Source organism: Talpa europaea (assembly GCF_964194135.1).
Source record: "Talpa europaea genome assembly, chromosome: 8".
Classification (NCBI taxonomy): Eukaryota; Metazoa; Chordata; class Mammalia; order Eulipotyphla; family Talpidae; genus Talpa; species Talpa europaea.
Genome location: NC_140075.1, coordinates 43,208,400 through 43,225,521, shown reverse-complemented (window position 1 = coordinate 43,225,521; position 17,122 = coordinate 43,208,400). Strand labels below are relative to the sequence as shown.

At 37.9% G+C, this 17,122-nt stretch overlaps 2 protein-coding genes across 2 annotated transcripts in view; one reads left to right on the top strand and one right to left on the bottom strand.

Moving 5' to 3' along the window:
• DNAAF4 (dynein axonemal assembly factor 4) overlaps nucleotides 1-404 on the top strand; it is a gene marked incomplete at its 3' end in the record, with an annotated part of 33,593 nt that extends 33,189 nt beyond the window's left edge. Inside the window, exon 9 of the mRNA XM_084240162.1 lies at nucleotides 292-404. Within this exon, the coding sequence (XP_084096288.1) occupies nucleotides 292-404 (113 nt within the window). The remainder of the gene's footprint in view (nucleotides 1-291) is intronic.
• A 10,125-nt stretch (nucleotides 405-10,529) lies between these two features.
• On the bottom strand, nucleotides 10,530-15,602 carry PIERCE2 (piercer of microtubule wall 2; the record flags this gene model as incomplete). The annotated part of the gene is made up of 2 exons (XM_084240001.1): nucleotides 14,884-15,602; nucleotides 10,530-10,877 (listed from the first exon to the last, which is right to left on the bottom strand). Exons 1-2 carry the CDS (start codon nucleotides 14,899-14,901, stop codon nucleotides 10,530-10,532), a joined length of 366 nt encoding a protein of 121 aa, XP_084096127.1. The 5' UTR covers nucleotides 14,902-15,602.
• Between the last annotated feature and the right edge of the window lie 1,520 nt (nucleotides 15,603-17,122).

Sequence of the window (17,122 nt, the reverse complement as noted above, 5' to 3'; positions counted from 1 at the left end):
CTTTCAATGTATTTCATTGATTCTGTGCATAATTTAAGTTTAACTATTAGCTTATTGAATTTAAAGTAACTGTTTCTTTCTTAACCCTGAATGAAATCATTATAATTATTTCTGAAATCACTGAAGAATTTTTCTAATCTCTCAGAGATACGACCATGTGTATAAAGGTGGAAATCTAACATAAATCCTAGTTGTCCTGAGCCATGTTCTTGGTGGTTATTTTTTGTATTGACTAGATAACACAAATATTTGTAAAATGTTATATTGATCATCACTGCTATATAAATATAGGCCTACAGGATTATGAAGCTGCGCTTAAGATTGATCCATCCAACAAAATTGTGCAAAATGATGCTGAGAAGATTCGGAATATAATTCAAGGAACTGAACTAAAATCTCAATGACTATAGAAGCAACTAGGTATTATATAAGTATTGTTTTAAGTCTTTCAAAAGTAACTGAAGGCATTAGGAATCTTTGTACGTCTTATGGCTGATGATGCAGAATTACTTTCCTTTAGTACTGTAGTTGTGTACAGGGCAAAATAGTATAAATCTATAGAAAATGAAATATTTGGCAAATAATATCTCAATTAGTAAATCAAAATAAAAATAATCTAGTTTAATTCTTTGCTTCTTCATACTGATACATAATTTAATTATATATTTTTTTCTTGCTGTTTTCAGTTTACCTTTATAATTAATGAAGTATTTCTTGATGTTGATTTGTAAGTAAAGTAGAATTTTAAAAGTTTGTGTTTATGAAGTATTTTTGTGTGTATTAAATGTACTGGTTAATTCTCTGAAAACATGATGTTTATATAACCAATACGGATGTTTTCACTAACTTCCCAATGCATGGAACCCTTTTTTTCCCCTATTAGTATCACTCTATCACCTGTTGTTTGAGGTTAGACCAATTCAGCTTAGTAAAACATGTGTTAGGAAAACTTGTTAAAGGCAGTGTTACCCAACATTGATCATATTTTGAAACACTATCTGGTGAGGACACATTTTCATTTTTTGGTAAGTTTTCTAGTGAAATTTTCTTCTAGAACCTTCAATTACAACAGGAAAAAAGTACACAATAAAGGGTGACATGTTAATTCAGAATATCATGACACTGGCATTGAATTATAACGTGTGCTGTATCACTGGTGACAATAGCATTAAACAAAATAGAACATCTTTTCTTTTATATGTAGTTGTGGAAACAAGTCTCTGATTATATTTAGAGGATTGTTAGGAAAACAAAAGTGGACAATGCTTTTATAGTACTTAATCATCTGCTATTATTCAAGTCTCTTTCTTTTTCTTTGAATGCAATACTTTTTTAATGTTTAAAAATACCCTAGTCCTTGGGCCTCCCCGGTGGCGCAGCGGTTGAGCACTGGGTTGCGAAGCTGCCCGCGGCCTCTGCGGCGCCGGTTCGATCCCCGGCTGCTCCCCGGCCACCGGAGAAGGGTCCCACATGGCGCGCAGACCTCTCCTGCCGCCCGCTGCTCCCCTCAGCAGTGTACTTCGGTCCTTCTGCCTGCTCTGCTCCCCGCTCTGGCTCTGGTGAATTCTCTCACCCTCCCGCGCTTCTGACTGTACCCAGTGCATGTATAAACAAACAAACAAATAAATAAATAAATAAATAAAACATGCCTCTTTAAAAAAAAAAAAAAAACCCTAGTCCTTCAACCTTGAAACTTTTACTTCTGAAAAGAAACTTTTGTTAACTTTTATAACAGTTGTGAAAAATTCACATTTGTGGAGCCATTTTTAAATGGAGCCAGGCTCTTAACACAGGAGGCCTACATGCCGCTGCCATGTCTTTATAGATCCCTGAGAAATTCCAGAACATTTTGCAAGTACTCAACACCCATATCTATGAGTAGTGAAAAATAGCCTTTTCTATAACTTCAATTAATGGTATAGGGTGAAGATATGTTCATGTGAAATTGAGGAAGGCTGACATGAATCTCACCTGGAAGACAAGAGAACTCACTAAGGGTAAGGTAGAATGTGTGCTAAGCATTATACAGAATCCAAGCCATTCAAGAGTCCTTTCTGGTTCTTAAACAGAGAGAAGGATGTGAAGGATTGTACCCAGGCCCTAGTCAGTGGTCTGGACAGCAAGTTGCATGAAGGCCTGGGGCTACTGAAGGTTCAGACAGAGAGAGAGGACTGCAGCACTTCTGGGGAATTCGTGCCCGAGGCTGGCACACCAAGACCAGAGGCCACACTGTGGGTGTGTACAGAAGAAATAAATATCTAGGCCTTCTCTGTTAATACATAGTTTATATACCACAGAAAGGAAGGGAGGAAAAAAGGGAGGAAGGGAGGGAAAATGAGAAAAAGAAAATAAAAAATGATGCCAGGAGTCATTACAGAGAAACTACATTTATTGGTCTCCTTTGAAATGAGACAGTATGCCCTAAGGACAAAGACAAGGGCTTTTCTGGGAAGAAAAGAGGAAGGTGAGGTTAAGTGCTTAAAGAAAAGAACAGATATAATGTTAAGCTTAAACTATGCTTTTGTATACATCATTGGTTACCAATTCTACGCTCAGGCAAAAAAATTATTAATCTTCAGGCCTTATGATCTGAGTGACTTCTCAAACAACTGTTTTCTTGATGGTTTCTTAAAACAATTGTTTTTTTTTTTAATTTTTTAAAAATTATTTTATATATATATTTACATCATTTTGCATTTTTGTACAATGTATGCATTTTCACCTTGCTTATAGTCCCTGTGAAATTCCCACCACCTATTAACCTGTGAACTATCACCATGATCCATTGTGCTCTTCCCACCCTTGTTTTTATCCTACTCCCTTCTCCCTGCCCCCCCCCATAGTATGTCTCTGATTTATAGTTGCCTGTTGATTTTGATTTTTACTTAATTATAATTAAGTAAAATTAATTATAATTAATTACAATTAATTACAACTACTTAATTAGTTATAATTAAGTAAATTAAGTTTTTTCCCCCGATCCCTTATTTGGATCCTCTAATTGTTTTTAACACAGTCCAACATCTTTGGTCCAGTTTAATGACCATCGACCTAGTTCAAATGAGATAGATAATGCAATTTCTCTGTAATGGTTGACTGGCTCCATTTTATAAATAGCTCCACAAATGTCACATTTTCACAACCCTATCTTTTAAATAAAGTCTTGGTTTAAATGCAACAGACACATTTATATTCACAGAATATTTGACTTTTATTATTAGTATTAAAGTACCTTTTTTTTCCTTCCTTTCTGTGTTTTGATAGTATAGGATTCCTTGGACCAGACAGGTATAGTCACAATAGCCCTTCTACCACCAAAACACCCATAGTGTTCCACCGCAGTCCACTGTGTTCTACCCAGCTTTGCCCTGTTTGCACTCTTCTGCTTTTCCCTCTTCCACTTAAAGCCAAAGATCAATGGTACTTAAGCTTTTGTTGAGCAATCTTCTATAGTTTGCAAGGAACTTCTGTCTTAGAATGAAGTGGTAATAGAGTTAAACTATTGATACATACATTTCCATTTCCCTTATGATGAAATATGCCTCCCAAATAATAGTGTTATCACTAAAACCAATAAATAAAAGAAAAGAAAAAGTTGTTGTACTAGTCATTTAATTTTTTTAATGCCAATTATTTTATTAAAATTAATATATCAGTAGTAATAGTAAGGAGTTTGATGTTCTTTATTCAAAAGAACAATCCTGAATTGGAGCAGTACAGGGCCTCACAAGGAGTGAACCACAATTCTCAAGGAATTGGGGGCAACAGTGAGTTTTACTGTGCTTTAGAAGAGGCAGTGTGCAAACAGGGCAAGATTACCTCGGAGGACAGGATTTCCTTATAAGGTTAGTATGTTCTGCTTTCTAGGGTAAGGTAACTAAATCCAAGTTGGAGAATTGTGATTAGTGTATCTTAGATTTCTTTGACAACTATTTAAAGGACTGACTTTGGTTTAGATTTTGACCCAACCAGGCAACTGGGGAGGTCTTGGTTTTGTAGTCCTGACGTGCGCATTAACTTTATCAGTACTAAGTAGGTAATGAACTAAATGTAGCCATTAAGGAAATATAAACTGGAGAGATCTTTAATGCCTTACTACTGTGTGGTTACCATACATAAGTACTTATATACTGTTTATTATAGAGAAAACATTTTGACAGATTTAATTATGAACAAATATCAAGGCTATATAAAAATATTGCTTGCAAATAGTGCTACTTAGCTATTTTTGAAATGAGTGCTTTAGAGAAATGGGAAATAATTAGATTATCATCAGACCAGATTTTTAAAAGGAGGATATCCTCACATGCCACTTGTCTTTTGAATGACAATCACTTGAGAGTCAGGGTGGATAGGTAAGTAGCTTCATGAAATATGTCTTTATCTCAAAGTGCTTAAGCATTTTATTAGCAATACGTATTTCTTTCATTCCTCTCCTAAAGATGTTGTGAATTATATCAAGCAAAAAGTCCCAGATTAGGTTTAGGATAATTTTTCCTCTCTACATTTTAGTTCTTTACTCACAGAGAAAAAAGTTATTCTCCAAATATTGTGGTGATGGTGTACGGGTTCTGGGGGGATGGGGGGGGGAAGAAGCGGGAGGGAGGAAGCAAACATCATTTAAGAATGAACAATGATGTAAAAAAAAAAACTAAATAAATAAATAAATAAATAAAGTTTTTCTCCAAATAGATAATTATTATCTAATAGTTAATGTAAAGTAAACATGTATATATAACATATCCTGTCCTGATTTCTCTAGTGTCAAAACTAGAGCTGGATAGTAGTTAGAGCAGTAAAGACAGATTTTACTCAGCAACTATTGCAATAAAGGAAAAATGACTTCAGTGCAGAACTGGGGCCAATTCCTAATATGGCATAGACGAGTGATTTATAGACAAGGAACAAGTTGAGGGTGGTGTGGGAGTAGGGAACGACAATATTATCAGTGAATAGGAAATTTCTAACAGGAAACATCAGGGGTTGGGGGATTCAGTTTAAACTAATCTAATAAAATGAAGAATTTGGTGAGATATTAATAGTGGGGATTTCAGCTAACCCACCTTAGCAATTTTCTTGTTAGAAATAGACTCTTAAAGGACAAGGCTCAAGGGAGACCTAGTTGAAAAAGTGGTTCAGCCTGTTTATACTTGTCCATCCATCCATCCATGTGAAAATAAAGGCAAAAGACTTTTGCATGTATCATGGGAGAAAATGTTAGGTGATCTCCCAGGAAGCCTGACAATATGAATGGGTTTCATTACCATACTGAACTGATCTGGCTCAGTCTTTAATCTCAAAGACCTATCAAGAGCACCCTCAGGTGACCCATATCACATGATCAAATTTATATAAATCAAGCTTAGGATATTAGACAAAGTAGATTGTCTGCTTATTCATAAACCATAATTGAGTGAGCATGTTCATAGGACAATTGATAATATGATGTTCATTTCTCCTTGTAAACAGATATGTATAGTAAACAAAGTCATAAAGTTTTGTGGCTAATATGTAATCAGAACAGAGGAGAATGAGTTTGATGAATGGAATGTCTCGTGGCATAATGCATCCAGTTCTACACAATAGGCTTCCTTTTTGTACAAGGTTTAAGATAATTCCCTTTGTTTTCTAGCCCTAAGGCATAGTTCACTGTAAGTAACTCTCAGGTACTAACAATAAAAATAGGCTTATTTTTCAGGTCATGTTCACAATTTTTGAAGTGTAAGTTCCCCTTTCTAAAATGTTTTAAAGGTATATATATCCTAAGATTATTTCTCTCAAGATATCTTCTTCAAGGAACTAGTATAAATTTTTTTTTATTGAAGTAGCATTGGTTTATCACATTATATAGGTTACAGGTGTCTAGCATTGTAAATTAACATCTGTATATATTTTATTTTGTTCACCACTAAGACTAGTTACCATCCACTGTGGTACAGTTGAACCCTTTTACCCAATTTACCATCCTTCCTCCTCCTACTATTCTGGTCACCACCATTTTGTTTGTAGAGTTTAAGAATTTGTATTTTGTTTATTGTTTCCTTATCTTCACATGAGTGAAATCATACAGTGTTTGTTTTTCACCCTCTGTATAATACCCAACAGGTCCATCCATGTTGTTGCAAATGGCAGGATTTCATAGCTGAATAGTATTCCATTGTGTGTGCATCTATACATATCACTTTTCTCCAACTATGTGTTCGTTTTCAGGACTTGACTATTGTGACTAATGCTACGATGAACATATGGGTGTTCAAATTAGTGTTTTCATTCTGTTGGGGTAAATACCAGAGGCAGGAGAACTGAATCATAGATTTCTATTTTCAATTTTTTGAGGAATCTTTATTTTATTTTTAAAAAATGTTTATTTATTTATACATACAAGAACTGGAGTACAGGCCAGAGGTGTGGGTGGTGGTGGTGAGAGGATTCACCAGAGACAGAGTGGGGAGAACAGGTGGATTGACTGAAATACACTGCTGAGGGGAGCAGCAGGTGAGACAGGAGAGGTCCGCTGTGCAATGTGGGTCACCTCGGTGGCAGGGGATAGAACTCCTGCTGCAGTAGCTCTGGGTTGCTTCATAGTGCTAATGTTCAACCCCTTGCGCCACAGGGAGGCCCAAAGGAATCTTGTTTTCCATAATTGCTATAGCAATTCACATTTCCAGTACCAGTCTTCCCTTCTATCCACATGCTCTCCAACACTTGTTATTTTGGAAAATAGCCATTTTTTGGAAAATAGCCATTGTCACAGATGTGAGGTAATATCTCATTGTTGTTTTGATTTACATTTCCCTAACAATAAGAGATGATGAATATCTTTTCATGTGCCTATTGGCCATCCAACTGTTTTCTTTGGAGAAATGCCTATTTAGGGCCTCCCCTGGTGGCGCAGCTGTTGAGCGCTGGGCTGCGAAGCTGCCTGCAGCCTCTGCAGCGCCGATTTGATCCTCGGCCACCAGCAAGGGTCCCACATGGTGCACAGACCTCTCCTGCCATACCCACTGCTCTACTCAGCAGTGTGCTTCATCAGTCTGCCTGTTCTGCTCCCCGCTCTGACTCTGGTGAATTCTCTCACCTTCCTGGGCTTCTGACTGTACCCAGTGCTTGTATAAATAAATAAATAAATCTTAAAAAAAAAAAAAAAAGAAATGACTGTTTAGTTCCTCTGCCCACTTTTAAATTGGATTTTGTTGTTTTTACTATTGGTAATGAGTTCTGTGTACATTTTGGGTGTTAATGCCTTGTTGATATATGATTTGCAAAAATCTGCTCACAGTAGGATGCCTTTTGTGTGAAGATAGTTTCTTTTGCTATGCAGAAGATTTTTAGTTTTATGTTATCCTGTTTGCTTATTTTTGGTTTTGTTTCCCTTGCCATTGGAGTCAAATTCCCAAAGACATCTGTAAGACAGAGGTCAAGGAGCATATCACCTGTGTTTTTTTCTATGTATTTTATGGCTTCAGGTCTCATATTCGAGTTTTTAATCCACTTGGAATTAATTTTTGTGTATAGTATTAGATAGTGTCTAATTTAATTTTTTTCATGTGACTATCCAGATTTCCCAATACCATTTATTGAAGTTACTTTCCTCACTCCATTGTATGTTTATGGCTCCCTTGTTATAAATTAGTTGTCCGTATGTATATGGGTTTATTATTATGGTCTCAATTCCGTTCCATTGATCTGTGTATCTGTTTTGATTACTGTTCCTTTGTAGTGTAGTCTGAAGTAAGAAAACATGATACCTCCATTTTTGTTCTTTTTTTCTTAGGACTTTTTTGGCTATTTGAGGTTGTTTATTGATACAAATAAATTTTATGATTTTTTTGGTTATATTTTTGTGAAGAAATGTCATTGGAATTTTGATAGGGATTGCATTGAATCTATATAGTACATTAATATGGGCATTTTAATGATGTCAATTTTTTCAATCCATGAGCTCAGGCCATCTTTACATTTCTTTGTGTCTTGTATTTTAACAATATCTTAAGGTTTTCAGTGTATAAATATTAAACCTCCTTTTTCAAATTCATTCCTAGGTATTTCTTTTTGATGTAGTTGTGAATGGAATTGTTTTTCAGATATCTCTTTCTGCTCATTCATTCTTTTTTTTTTAAAGATTTATTTATTTATGCGTTTAAGAGCTGGGGTACAGGCCAGAGACTTGGGGGGTGAGAGGATACACCAGAGACTGAGTGGGGAACAGAACAGGCAGATTGACTGAAGTACACTGCTGAGGGGTGAGGGGAACAGTGGGCAAGTCAGGAGAGGTCTGCTGCACCATGTGGATTGCTCCCTGGCCGGCCGGGGATAGAACTTGTGCTGCAGAGGTTGCGGATTGCTTCATAGGTTGCGTCTTAACCCCTTGCGCCACCAGGGAGGCCCCTCATTCATTCTTTACATATAGAGACACAACAAATTTGTGCATATTTTGTAACATACCACTTTATCATATTCATATTATTTCTAATATTTTTAGTGGAATCTTTGAGATATACTATGTATTAAATATCATTATGTCTTCTGAAAATTGTAATAGTTTTACTTCTTCCTTTATAATTTGGATAAGATAGATTTTATTTACTTTTCTTATCTAATTGCTCTGACTAGAACTTCCAGTACTATATTGTATAGTAATTGTATGAGTGGACACCCTTAACTTGTTCCTGATCTTAAGGAAAAGTTTTCAGTTGTTCACCATTGAGTATGTTGTTGAGTATAGGTATGTCAAATATGGCCTTTATTATGTTGAAGTTTATTCCTTTAATATTCATTATGTTGAGGGTTTTTACCATAAAAGGATTTTGAATCTTGTCAAGAGTTTTTCTGCTTCTGTTGAGATGGTCATTTTTGTCCTTTCTTGATGTGGTACATAACATTAATTGATTTACATATTCTAAACATTCTCTGAATCCCTGAAATAAATCCCACTTGATCACAGTGTATGTTAAATTTAGTTTGCTACTATTTTTGCTTAGATATTTGTATCTATGTTTATCAGAGATATTGGTCTGTGGTTTTCTTTTCTTGTAATATCCATTTCTGGTTTCAGAATTAGGGAATATTGATTTTAAAGAATGTGTTTGAAATTTTCTCTACTTTTCAATTTTTCAAGAAAGTTTAAAATGAATAGGTATTTATTCTTCTTTGAAAGTTGGCAGAAGCGCGCGGGTGAGGACCCACAGTCAGGCACCCCGTTTTGTATCCGGGCTGCTCTACAACACAGGCACACGCGAAAGGTTAATAAAAGGTTTATTTACAAGGGAAGGGGAAAAGAGGAAATGCACAGCTCAGGGAGAAAAGTAGGAGACAAAGTTTTAAATGAGTCCTACCCGATCCGCCCATCAGGAATCCCAAAATGGCACCCTGAGAGCTGGCTGCCAGCCAGGAGCCGTGAAGCAGGGAGGCGAGCGATAGCGAGCCCCCCAAGGCCCACGTGTTTGGTTTTTATACCCAACCTGGCTGCTTAACTCCACCCTTAGGTCCCAGCCACCCTCCCTTTGGTGATGGGATTTGTCTTTCCCAATGTCCTGATGGCTTTAGTCTGGAGTGGGGGTGGAGTCCACAAAGCCTGTATGGGATTAGCTCAGGACATCCTTTCCCCCTAACAGGTTTACAGTACCATATATGATTCAGATGTTTATTACCAGATCACACTCACCACTACGATACCCGAACTACTCCACCACAGTCTATTTTGTTTATATTTTCAAAGAACCAGCTGTTGCTTTTCATTGATCTTTTGTATTGCTTTTAAAAGTCACTATTTTGTTTATTTCTGCTCTAACTTTTATATTTCTTCCCTTCCATAAACTTCTATTTTAGTACTACATTTGTTGCATCCTGCCGGTTCTGGTAACTTCTTTGTTTTCTTTTGTCTCCAGGTTTTTAGAAGTGTCTCCTTTAATTTCCTATTGATCCAATAGTTGTTTAATAGCATGTTGCTTAGTCTCCAAATATTTGTCCCCAAATGTTATTCATTGAAACAATGAAAGACACTGTCTTTTATTTCCGTGTTTCATTTGTATGGTATAGTGCCTGCTATAAGCAGGTGTTAAACAAATATTTGCTAATGAATGAATCAATCATAATTTCTCTCCTACACCAGACTAGCAGTGGAAAAGAGAACTTGTTCCTAACATTCCCCCAAGTTCTAAGACATTAGGTAAAATAAATGAGAAGTGGGAAATTACTGGTCAGAATTTCCGTTTAATTCAGCACCTATGTTCCTTTGTCTTGATAAATATACGAGGTAGCCACTTAGTTCATGAAGGCATTTTGAATGTTTTGGAGTACATGTACTAAATAAAGCTAAGATGTGCTAAAGAAACCTTTTATTCTGCTATTTTGAACACATTTTAAGAAGTCATTCAATTGTCAGTTGAAATACTTTATTTCTTAAAGGTGTTTTTTTTCTTAAATTAAATCAAATCCTTTTATTTTCCAAATTAGGTACTATAGCCTTAGATATTTAAAGCTCATTTTCATGGCTATATTTTCTCTTAAATGTACAAAGGGATATATTTTCATAGAGTGTGCTGGAAATTGGGAAAATCAAGGGTTCTGCTTCTGTCAGGTGCAGTATTTAGAGTGTTATTTTGATATAATCCAGTGGCTCTGATATGGCTTGAAAATATTTGTTCCTTTGGAGTATAATTGCAGGGAAAGAACTGTGGCATAGGTAAAAATTCACCATAATTACTTGAATTGGTTTTATACATAATCATCTTTGGTTTGGATAGTGAGGTAGCCGTACTGAGTGTCTTTGGGTCCAACATACATGAAAACACAGGATTGCCAGGGTTTACACAAGGAGGCGTTTGCTCAGATTTCATCTCTGTGTCTGAGTTTGAAGCTGAAGTATTTTTCTTGTCCTGTTAAAACATAAACACATCAAATCAGTCTCAATTATAAAATTCTGAAAATAACCTAAATTGCTTTCCTAATCTCTCATCTCACACCACTCACAAAAATTAATTTAAAGTGAATTGAAAGCTTAAATGTAATACCTGAAATTGCAAACCTCCTAAGGGAAAAAAAAATATAACACAGGAAAATAGCTCCTTGATATTGGTCTTGGCAACTATTTTCTGGATGTGACACCAAAAACACAAGTAACAAAAGCAGTAATAAACAATTGGGACTACATTAAATGGAGAAGTTCCTGTAGAGTAAAAGAAACTACCAACAGAATAAAGAGACAACCTATGAAACAGGAGCAAATGTTTGCAAACCATGTATCTGATAAGGGGTTAATTTTTTTTTAAATATCCAATGAGTTTATTTAACTCAATAGCAGAATCTCATACAATTTTGATTAAAAATTGAATAGACATTTTTCCAAAGACATGCAGGTGACCTTCAGGTACTTGGGAAGGTGCTCAAGGAACTGCAAATCAAATCACTCAAGTTTGAACAGTTGTTATCAAAAATATATTCAGAGAAGATAATAAGTGCTGGTGAGGGTATGGAAAAAAGGGTACCTTTGTGCAATATTAAAACAGCCAATATGGAAAATAGTACAAAGCTTAAAAAAATTCATCAGAATAAATTTAGAGATCTAATTAGTTTTATTCATAAATCTTGCTGCATCCCACCAAGCAAGTAGAAAGACTCTGCAAGCAGCTTGTACAAATTGGAAGGTTTTATTTATTTTTCTTATTCCTCCTCCCTTCCCCCAAGGTTTTTACAGTTAGAAAGAGGTTAGGACAAGGTTATTAAGAAAAGAAAAAAAGATTACTGCAGGCAAAGATACCTTGTCTCAAGGGCAAGAAGTTCTTATCATGCAGATTATTTCACTAGTGCTGATTTGGGAAGATTACAATTTTGGGAGAAGTTGAAACTGCCATTGGTTAGGTATTAAGTGTAGTGGGGTTTGACTCCATTTTTTTTTAAAGGGAAGTTTCCTCAAAAAATTGAAAAGAGAAATACCATATGACACAGAAGCCTATGTATATATTTGAAAGAAATGAAAATCACTCTTTTGAAGAGATATATACATGTACCACCTTTGACCTCACTAATTAGAAATAAAAAAATCTTGGTAGTGTTAGAGACCACCCTGTTACAGTAGTAGTCAGCTATTTAATAACACTGAAAAGGTAGCTGAAACCTGAAGGCCTTTCTCCATGGTAGTGTTGTTCTCTAGTGCAGTGCTTTCTACTTTTTTTATGTGCATATGAAATACCCAGGAATCTGATTAAAATGCAGATTTGAGTCAGGTCTGTGACATCAAGATTCTGCATGTGTAACAAGTTCCTAGGTGATCAGGCCATACTTATGCTGCTAATGCATGGATCTCACTGTGAGTACTGAGTTACATACTTTTTATGAAAGATGTGGCTAAACTGTGGTCAGTAGTTAAAGAGGACTTTGGGGAGCAGGCTAAGGAGTGTAGGATTTGGAGAAAAAGAGGGTAATAGAAACTGATAATAATGACAGATGACACCTGCTTGGATTATGAAAGAACATGCTATGCTGACTAACTGGGAAACCTGTTTGTATTTTACAAGGATTCAATTTCCTTGTCTATAAATACAAAATAAAGGAGATGAATTAGATGGTTCTGTTTTCTAATCTGAGGATTCACATACCAGGGCTTTTCAAATGTAGTAATAGGAGATGAAGTGATTTTCAGTCATTTGGAAAGCACATATTTACTCATGATAAGGCCCTTAATAAAAATTTACTCTGTGATGTCCATTTAGGCAAAAAGATGTTTTTTTTTAGTTACATCGAAAAGGGCAGGTTTATTATAAAAAGGGAGAGAAAAATAAAGGACAATTGCATAGACACAAATGGACAGAAAGAGCTGTCCTTGAAAAAGACAGGTTTGCTAAAGGAGAGCTCTATATAGTTACAGGTGGGCAGCTTTGGGAGGAGAGTACCTCTGCTGCCTTGCAAAGGGAGGTCAGTGAAGAGAAACACCAGCATAGTCACAGGTGGGCAAAAGGTCTGCTGTTAGGCAAAGTTTTGATAGTTAGAAACCCAAACCAAAATCTTGGCAACTTCCAAAATAGTGAAGATCTAAGTCCTTATAGATCAGAAATTACCTTATATTAAAGTAAACTCACTGTGACTCTGACTTTTTAAGATTGAATAGAAAAGATTTTTCATATGCACTGAAGATCTTTTTCTTTGAATACCCTATAGTAGATTCTTATGACCCCTGAAGCTGAGAACCTTCCAGAATTTTAAATCTTTTAGACTAGCAAGAATATAATCTTGTTTTCAGCAACTCTAAAATGGAGATAAAAATGTTTACAGATCAGTAGGATTGGATTTAGGAAGGACAAAGACTTTTTTGAATTTCAAATTTGGGCCAGATTAGTTAGGTTCCTTTTTAGCACAACTCAGCTCAACTGAGTTCCTGGTTTACCCAATGTCTCAGCAAAGATGAAATTCCTAATGTCAGGAATGTATTTGTTTTGAAATCTTGAGTTAGAATCTGTAAATGTTAGTATTTAACTTTCTTTTAACTTGTTTTAAACATTAAGAGCATAAATATTAGATAATAATCAGTTGCTAGAATCCAGTTGTATCTTTATAGGTCAGTTTTTCTCAAAATATCTAAGTTTTCTCATCTGAGGGTAGGCTTCTGAGGTGGAAGGTGACTGTACTTTGACTTGTGAAAAAAAGGACCAACTTACTTTACTTTTTGGACACTCAATCAGGTTGCCTAGGTTAAACTCAATCTTATAGGATCCTCTTATCAAATCACCCTCTACCACTGGATCTAAAATTCTCATTGGCTTTGACCAAAATGTAGTACAGAAAACCAATCTAGTTAAAAAAGATGACAAATTAGCTGATAAATTTTGTTGGTAGAATTTGTACTACACAATGGCAAGTTAATGTCTGCCTGAACGTTTTAGACTTACAATAATTCACAAGTGTTCCTGGACTTAGAAACAAAATACCCATAACTCTTTTATAAGCTTATTGGCCCCCACTGCAGATTTTTTAACAAAACAAAACATAAGCCTAATATCTTTATATGAAAGGTTATTTAAAATTCCTTGCCAGGCTTACAAATTGGGTCAATAACTGTTATTTACTCAAGGATAAAAAGGTTAACGAAATTGTAAATATTTTAAAATTAAGTCTAAAAATTAGCCCACGAAAGTGTCTTCTAGAATTAAAACTAGAAATGGCATTAACTTTCTTACTAATTTTCGGGTTGTCCTAGAATTAGAGAAAGCCAGGCCACTTTGACTTTGAATTCAAAGTCCTTTGGTATAATCTCACATATTTTTTCAAAAATAAAGACAAGCCCTACAATAATAAAAATGTCCATTACAGAAACTGTAATTATAAGATCAAGAAATCCTTTTTCTTCTTTTTTCCCCCTTCTTCTTTGTATCGGGGTTGCTCTACAACATTGTTATAGTTGATGTTAAATACAGCAACACGAAAACCAATAATGTCCAATTTTTAGTCACTCTTTTGTCTCTGTTCAGGCCCACTATTCTTAATAGTATTGTTATTTATCTTTTTTGGTCACAATTGGGAGACAGAGAATTAACCTTAACTTTCTACTGTTTCCGTCAACACTAAGTATAAAATCTACCATATCCTTATTTAGCGCGTATTCTTTTTTTTAAACAAGGTAAATAAATGTAAATAAATGTACATTTAACAAGGTACGTTTTTCTAGCTGAAAGCCACCACCGCAGCTTGCAGTGGGTTGTGAGCTGCAGACCACTCCCAAAACATCTTTATCTCCTCTGTGGCAATTCTGGGTTAAGGCATGCACATTCTACATCTGTGTAACCAAAGAGAGGTGGTTTTGGGGATGGGGTGGATGGGAGAAAGAGGTACCCCAAATTTATAGCAAAGAATACCAGCATGCAAAAACATCCATCTTCTGTCCACACCCACCCAGTCACAGTCGGTCATTCTTGATCTCTTCCTTGTTTATTTTTTCGGTAAACGTAGTCTTTTTCTTGCAGCGAATGGCAATTAAGGCTGGCGAGCTCCCAGGGAGGCGTCCCCTTTTTCTTTTTCTTTCTTTTTTTTTTTTTTTTCCACCACAGCCAGTCAAAGCAGCAAAGCGAAGGTGAACCGTCGGCTGAATCAATGTGTATACACGAATCCACCTAATCCAGGGAGTAGCCCTCGGGTTGAAATTTCACGGGGTGAAACCGCGAAGCCATTCACGGAGTTGTAGCTGCCCGTCTCCATGGCAACCGGCCGCGGCGCCGCTCCAGCGCCGGGGCCCGGATGTTGTGAGGCTCGCGGCGGCCGGGCCCCCGCTTCCTCCAGCCTCGGGCGGCGGGCCGCGCGCCGCCTCGGGAGTCGTAGTTCTTCCTGCCGCCGCCGCCGGGTCTGAGGCGCCGCAAGGACTGCGAGTCCCGGCATGCCCCGCGGCGCCCCGCCGGCCGCCGCCTCCCGGCTTGCGGACGCCCGCGAGCAGGTTGTTGTTTTTATGAGAGGCGTCACTGCGCCGGGAGCTGCGACCGGCGCCACCGCGACAGCTCGCGCGGCCGGGCGGAGGTGGCGCTGCCCCGCCAGGTACGGCTTGGGGCGGGTTCGGGTCCCGGGAGCGGAGTCGCGGCTACAGGTCCGGGCCCTGGCCGGGACTCGGGACGCCGCTGCCCAGCGGGGGCGGTCGCGGGGTCCCTGAGCCGGGGGGCGACTGACCCCCCGCGGCTGGAGGGTGCGGGCGCGCGGGGGGGGGCTCGGGGGAGCGCGAGTCGCGGCCCCCTTGGTCCCGCCGTCCCCCGGCCCCGCCCGCAGACCCCAGGGGTGTGGGGGCGCCGGCCGCCCGGGGGACCCTGCCGCCCCCGCCGGGCCGGGGTGAGGGGAGGGCGTCCCTGGGCTGAGGACGGGGCGCCCCATATGGTAGGCTGTGGCGCGCGCGTCCTCCCGCCGGGGTGCAGCCGGCCCATAAGATTCGGTGACGTTTGAGGTCCGGGATGCCAGGGATAGAAACGATACGTTTATTTTTTATTTAAAACGCAGCGGAGGTTTCTGCGAGTTACTCCATGCTAGCAATGACCCGAGCCCCTTCCCTGCCTCGCTCCTGCTCCCTCGGCCCCGGCACGGGGGTCTTCGGGGTCCCCGGCGGCAGCTGCCCAAACAGCGCGTTCTGCGCGGGCGGTGTTTGTCTCTGCCTGATGAATCCAGCTGCTGGCCGTGGGGAGAGCCAGTTTTAACGCCCTCAGCCAATTAAGTGGAGGTGCTTCGTTGACTGGGTGTAATTTGCACTGCTCCCCACTAACTTTATTAAAAAAAACCGGAATGTTGGATGCCCTTGTAGCTTCAGTAGGTAACTCCTTTAGTACTGCAAATTGAAGATGTGCCTCCTCCAGGAGGGTCACATCCCCTAGATAGTGCTGGAAATGCAAGTATCTTGTCTTCGACTGTAGCTTGTGAATCTTATTAGGCCCCTTACATCTCAGGGGGATATTTATCGCATCTTGCACGCCAGTGTAAATGGTTTATTATTCCTTGCTGAGCTCTGTTCTTGAAGTGGAAGGGGTAAAGTGAGGTTTTATTTAATTATTTTGAAACTTTTGTTTTAATGGTCTTGTTATTGAAGTAATGTTGGTTTATGACACTATTTGATTTGGAGGTACAGACTCACACCTATTTAGATGTAGGTTACCACGCCACCAAAAGGATATATTTTAATGCATAATTTTTTAAAGTTTTTACCCGAAGAATGGGATTCTAATTTAAAAAGCTAGTAACATGCTTCCTGTAATGTTAAAGGGTATGGAAAATACAAATTTTAAAATGAAAACGGTATAGGAAATCTTGCAAGCCGATTTTTAAACTATAGAGCTAGAAGTGATTATATATTCGAGTAGAAATAAGATTCAGAGGATAGTTACAATTATAAAAGTGATTAGATGGTGTAACTAGAAATGCTTTTTTATACTTTTGGAGATTTTATTCAGATTTTCTATAGAAGACATTTAATTTTTATAAAGGATACAGGTGCAGCAATTCCAGTTATATAGACTCTTTAAATATTGTTTTAAAAAAGCAAGCTAGCGACATCAAACATATGGTATAGCCCATTACCTCATCCACAGATGATATAAATGACAAATGTAAGGTATTTGTGGGAAAGGGAAAAGAAAAGCATAGTTGGGCTGAGAAAAAAACATAA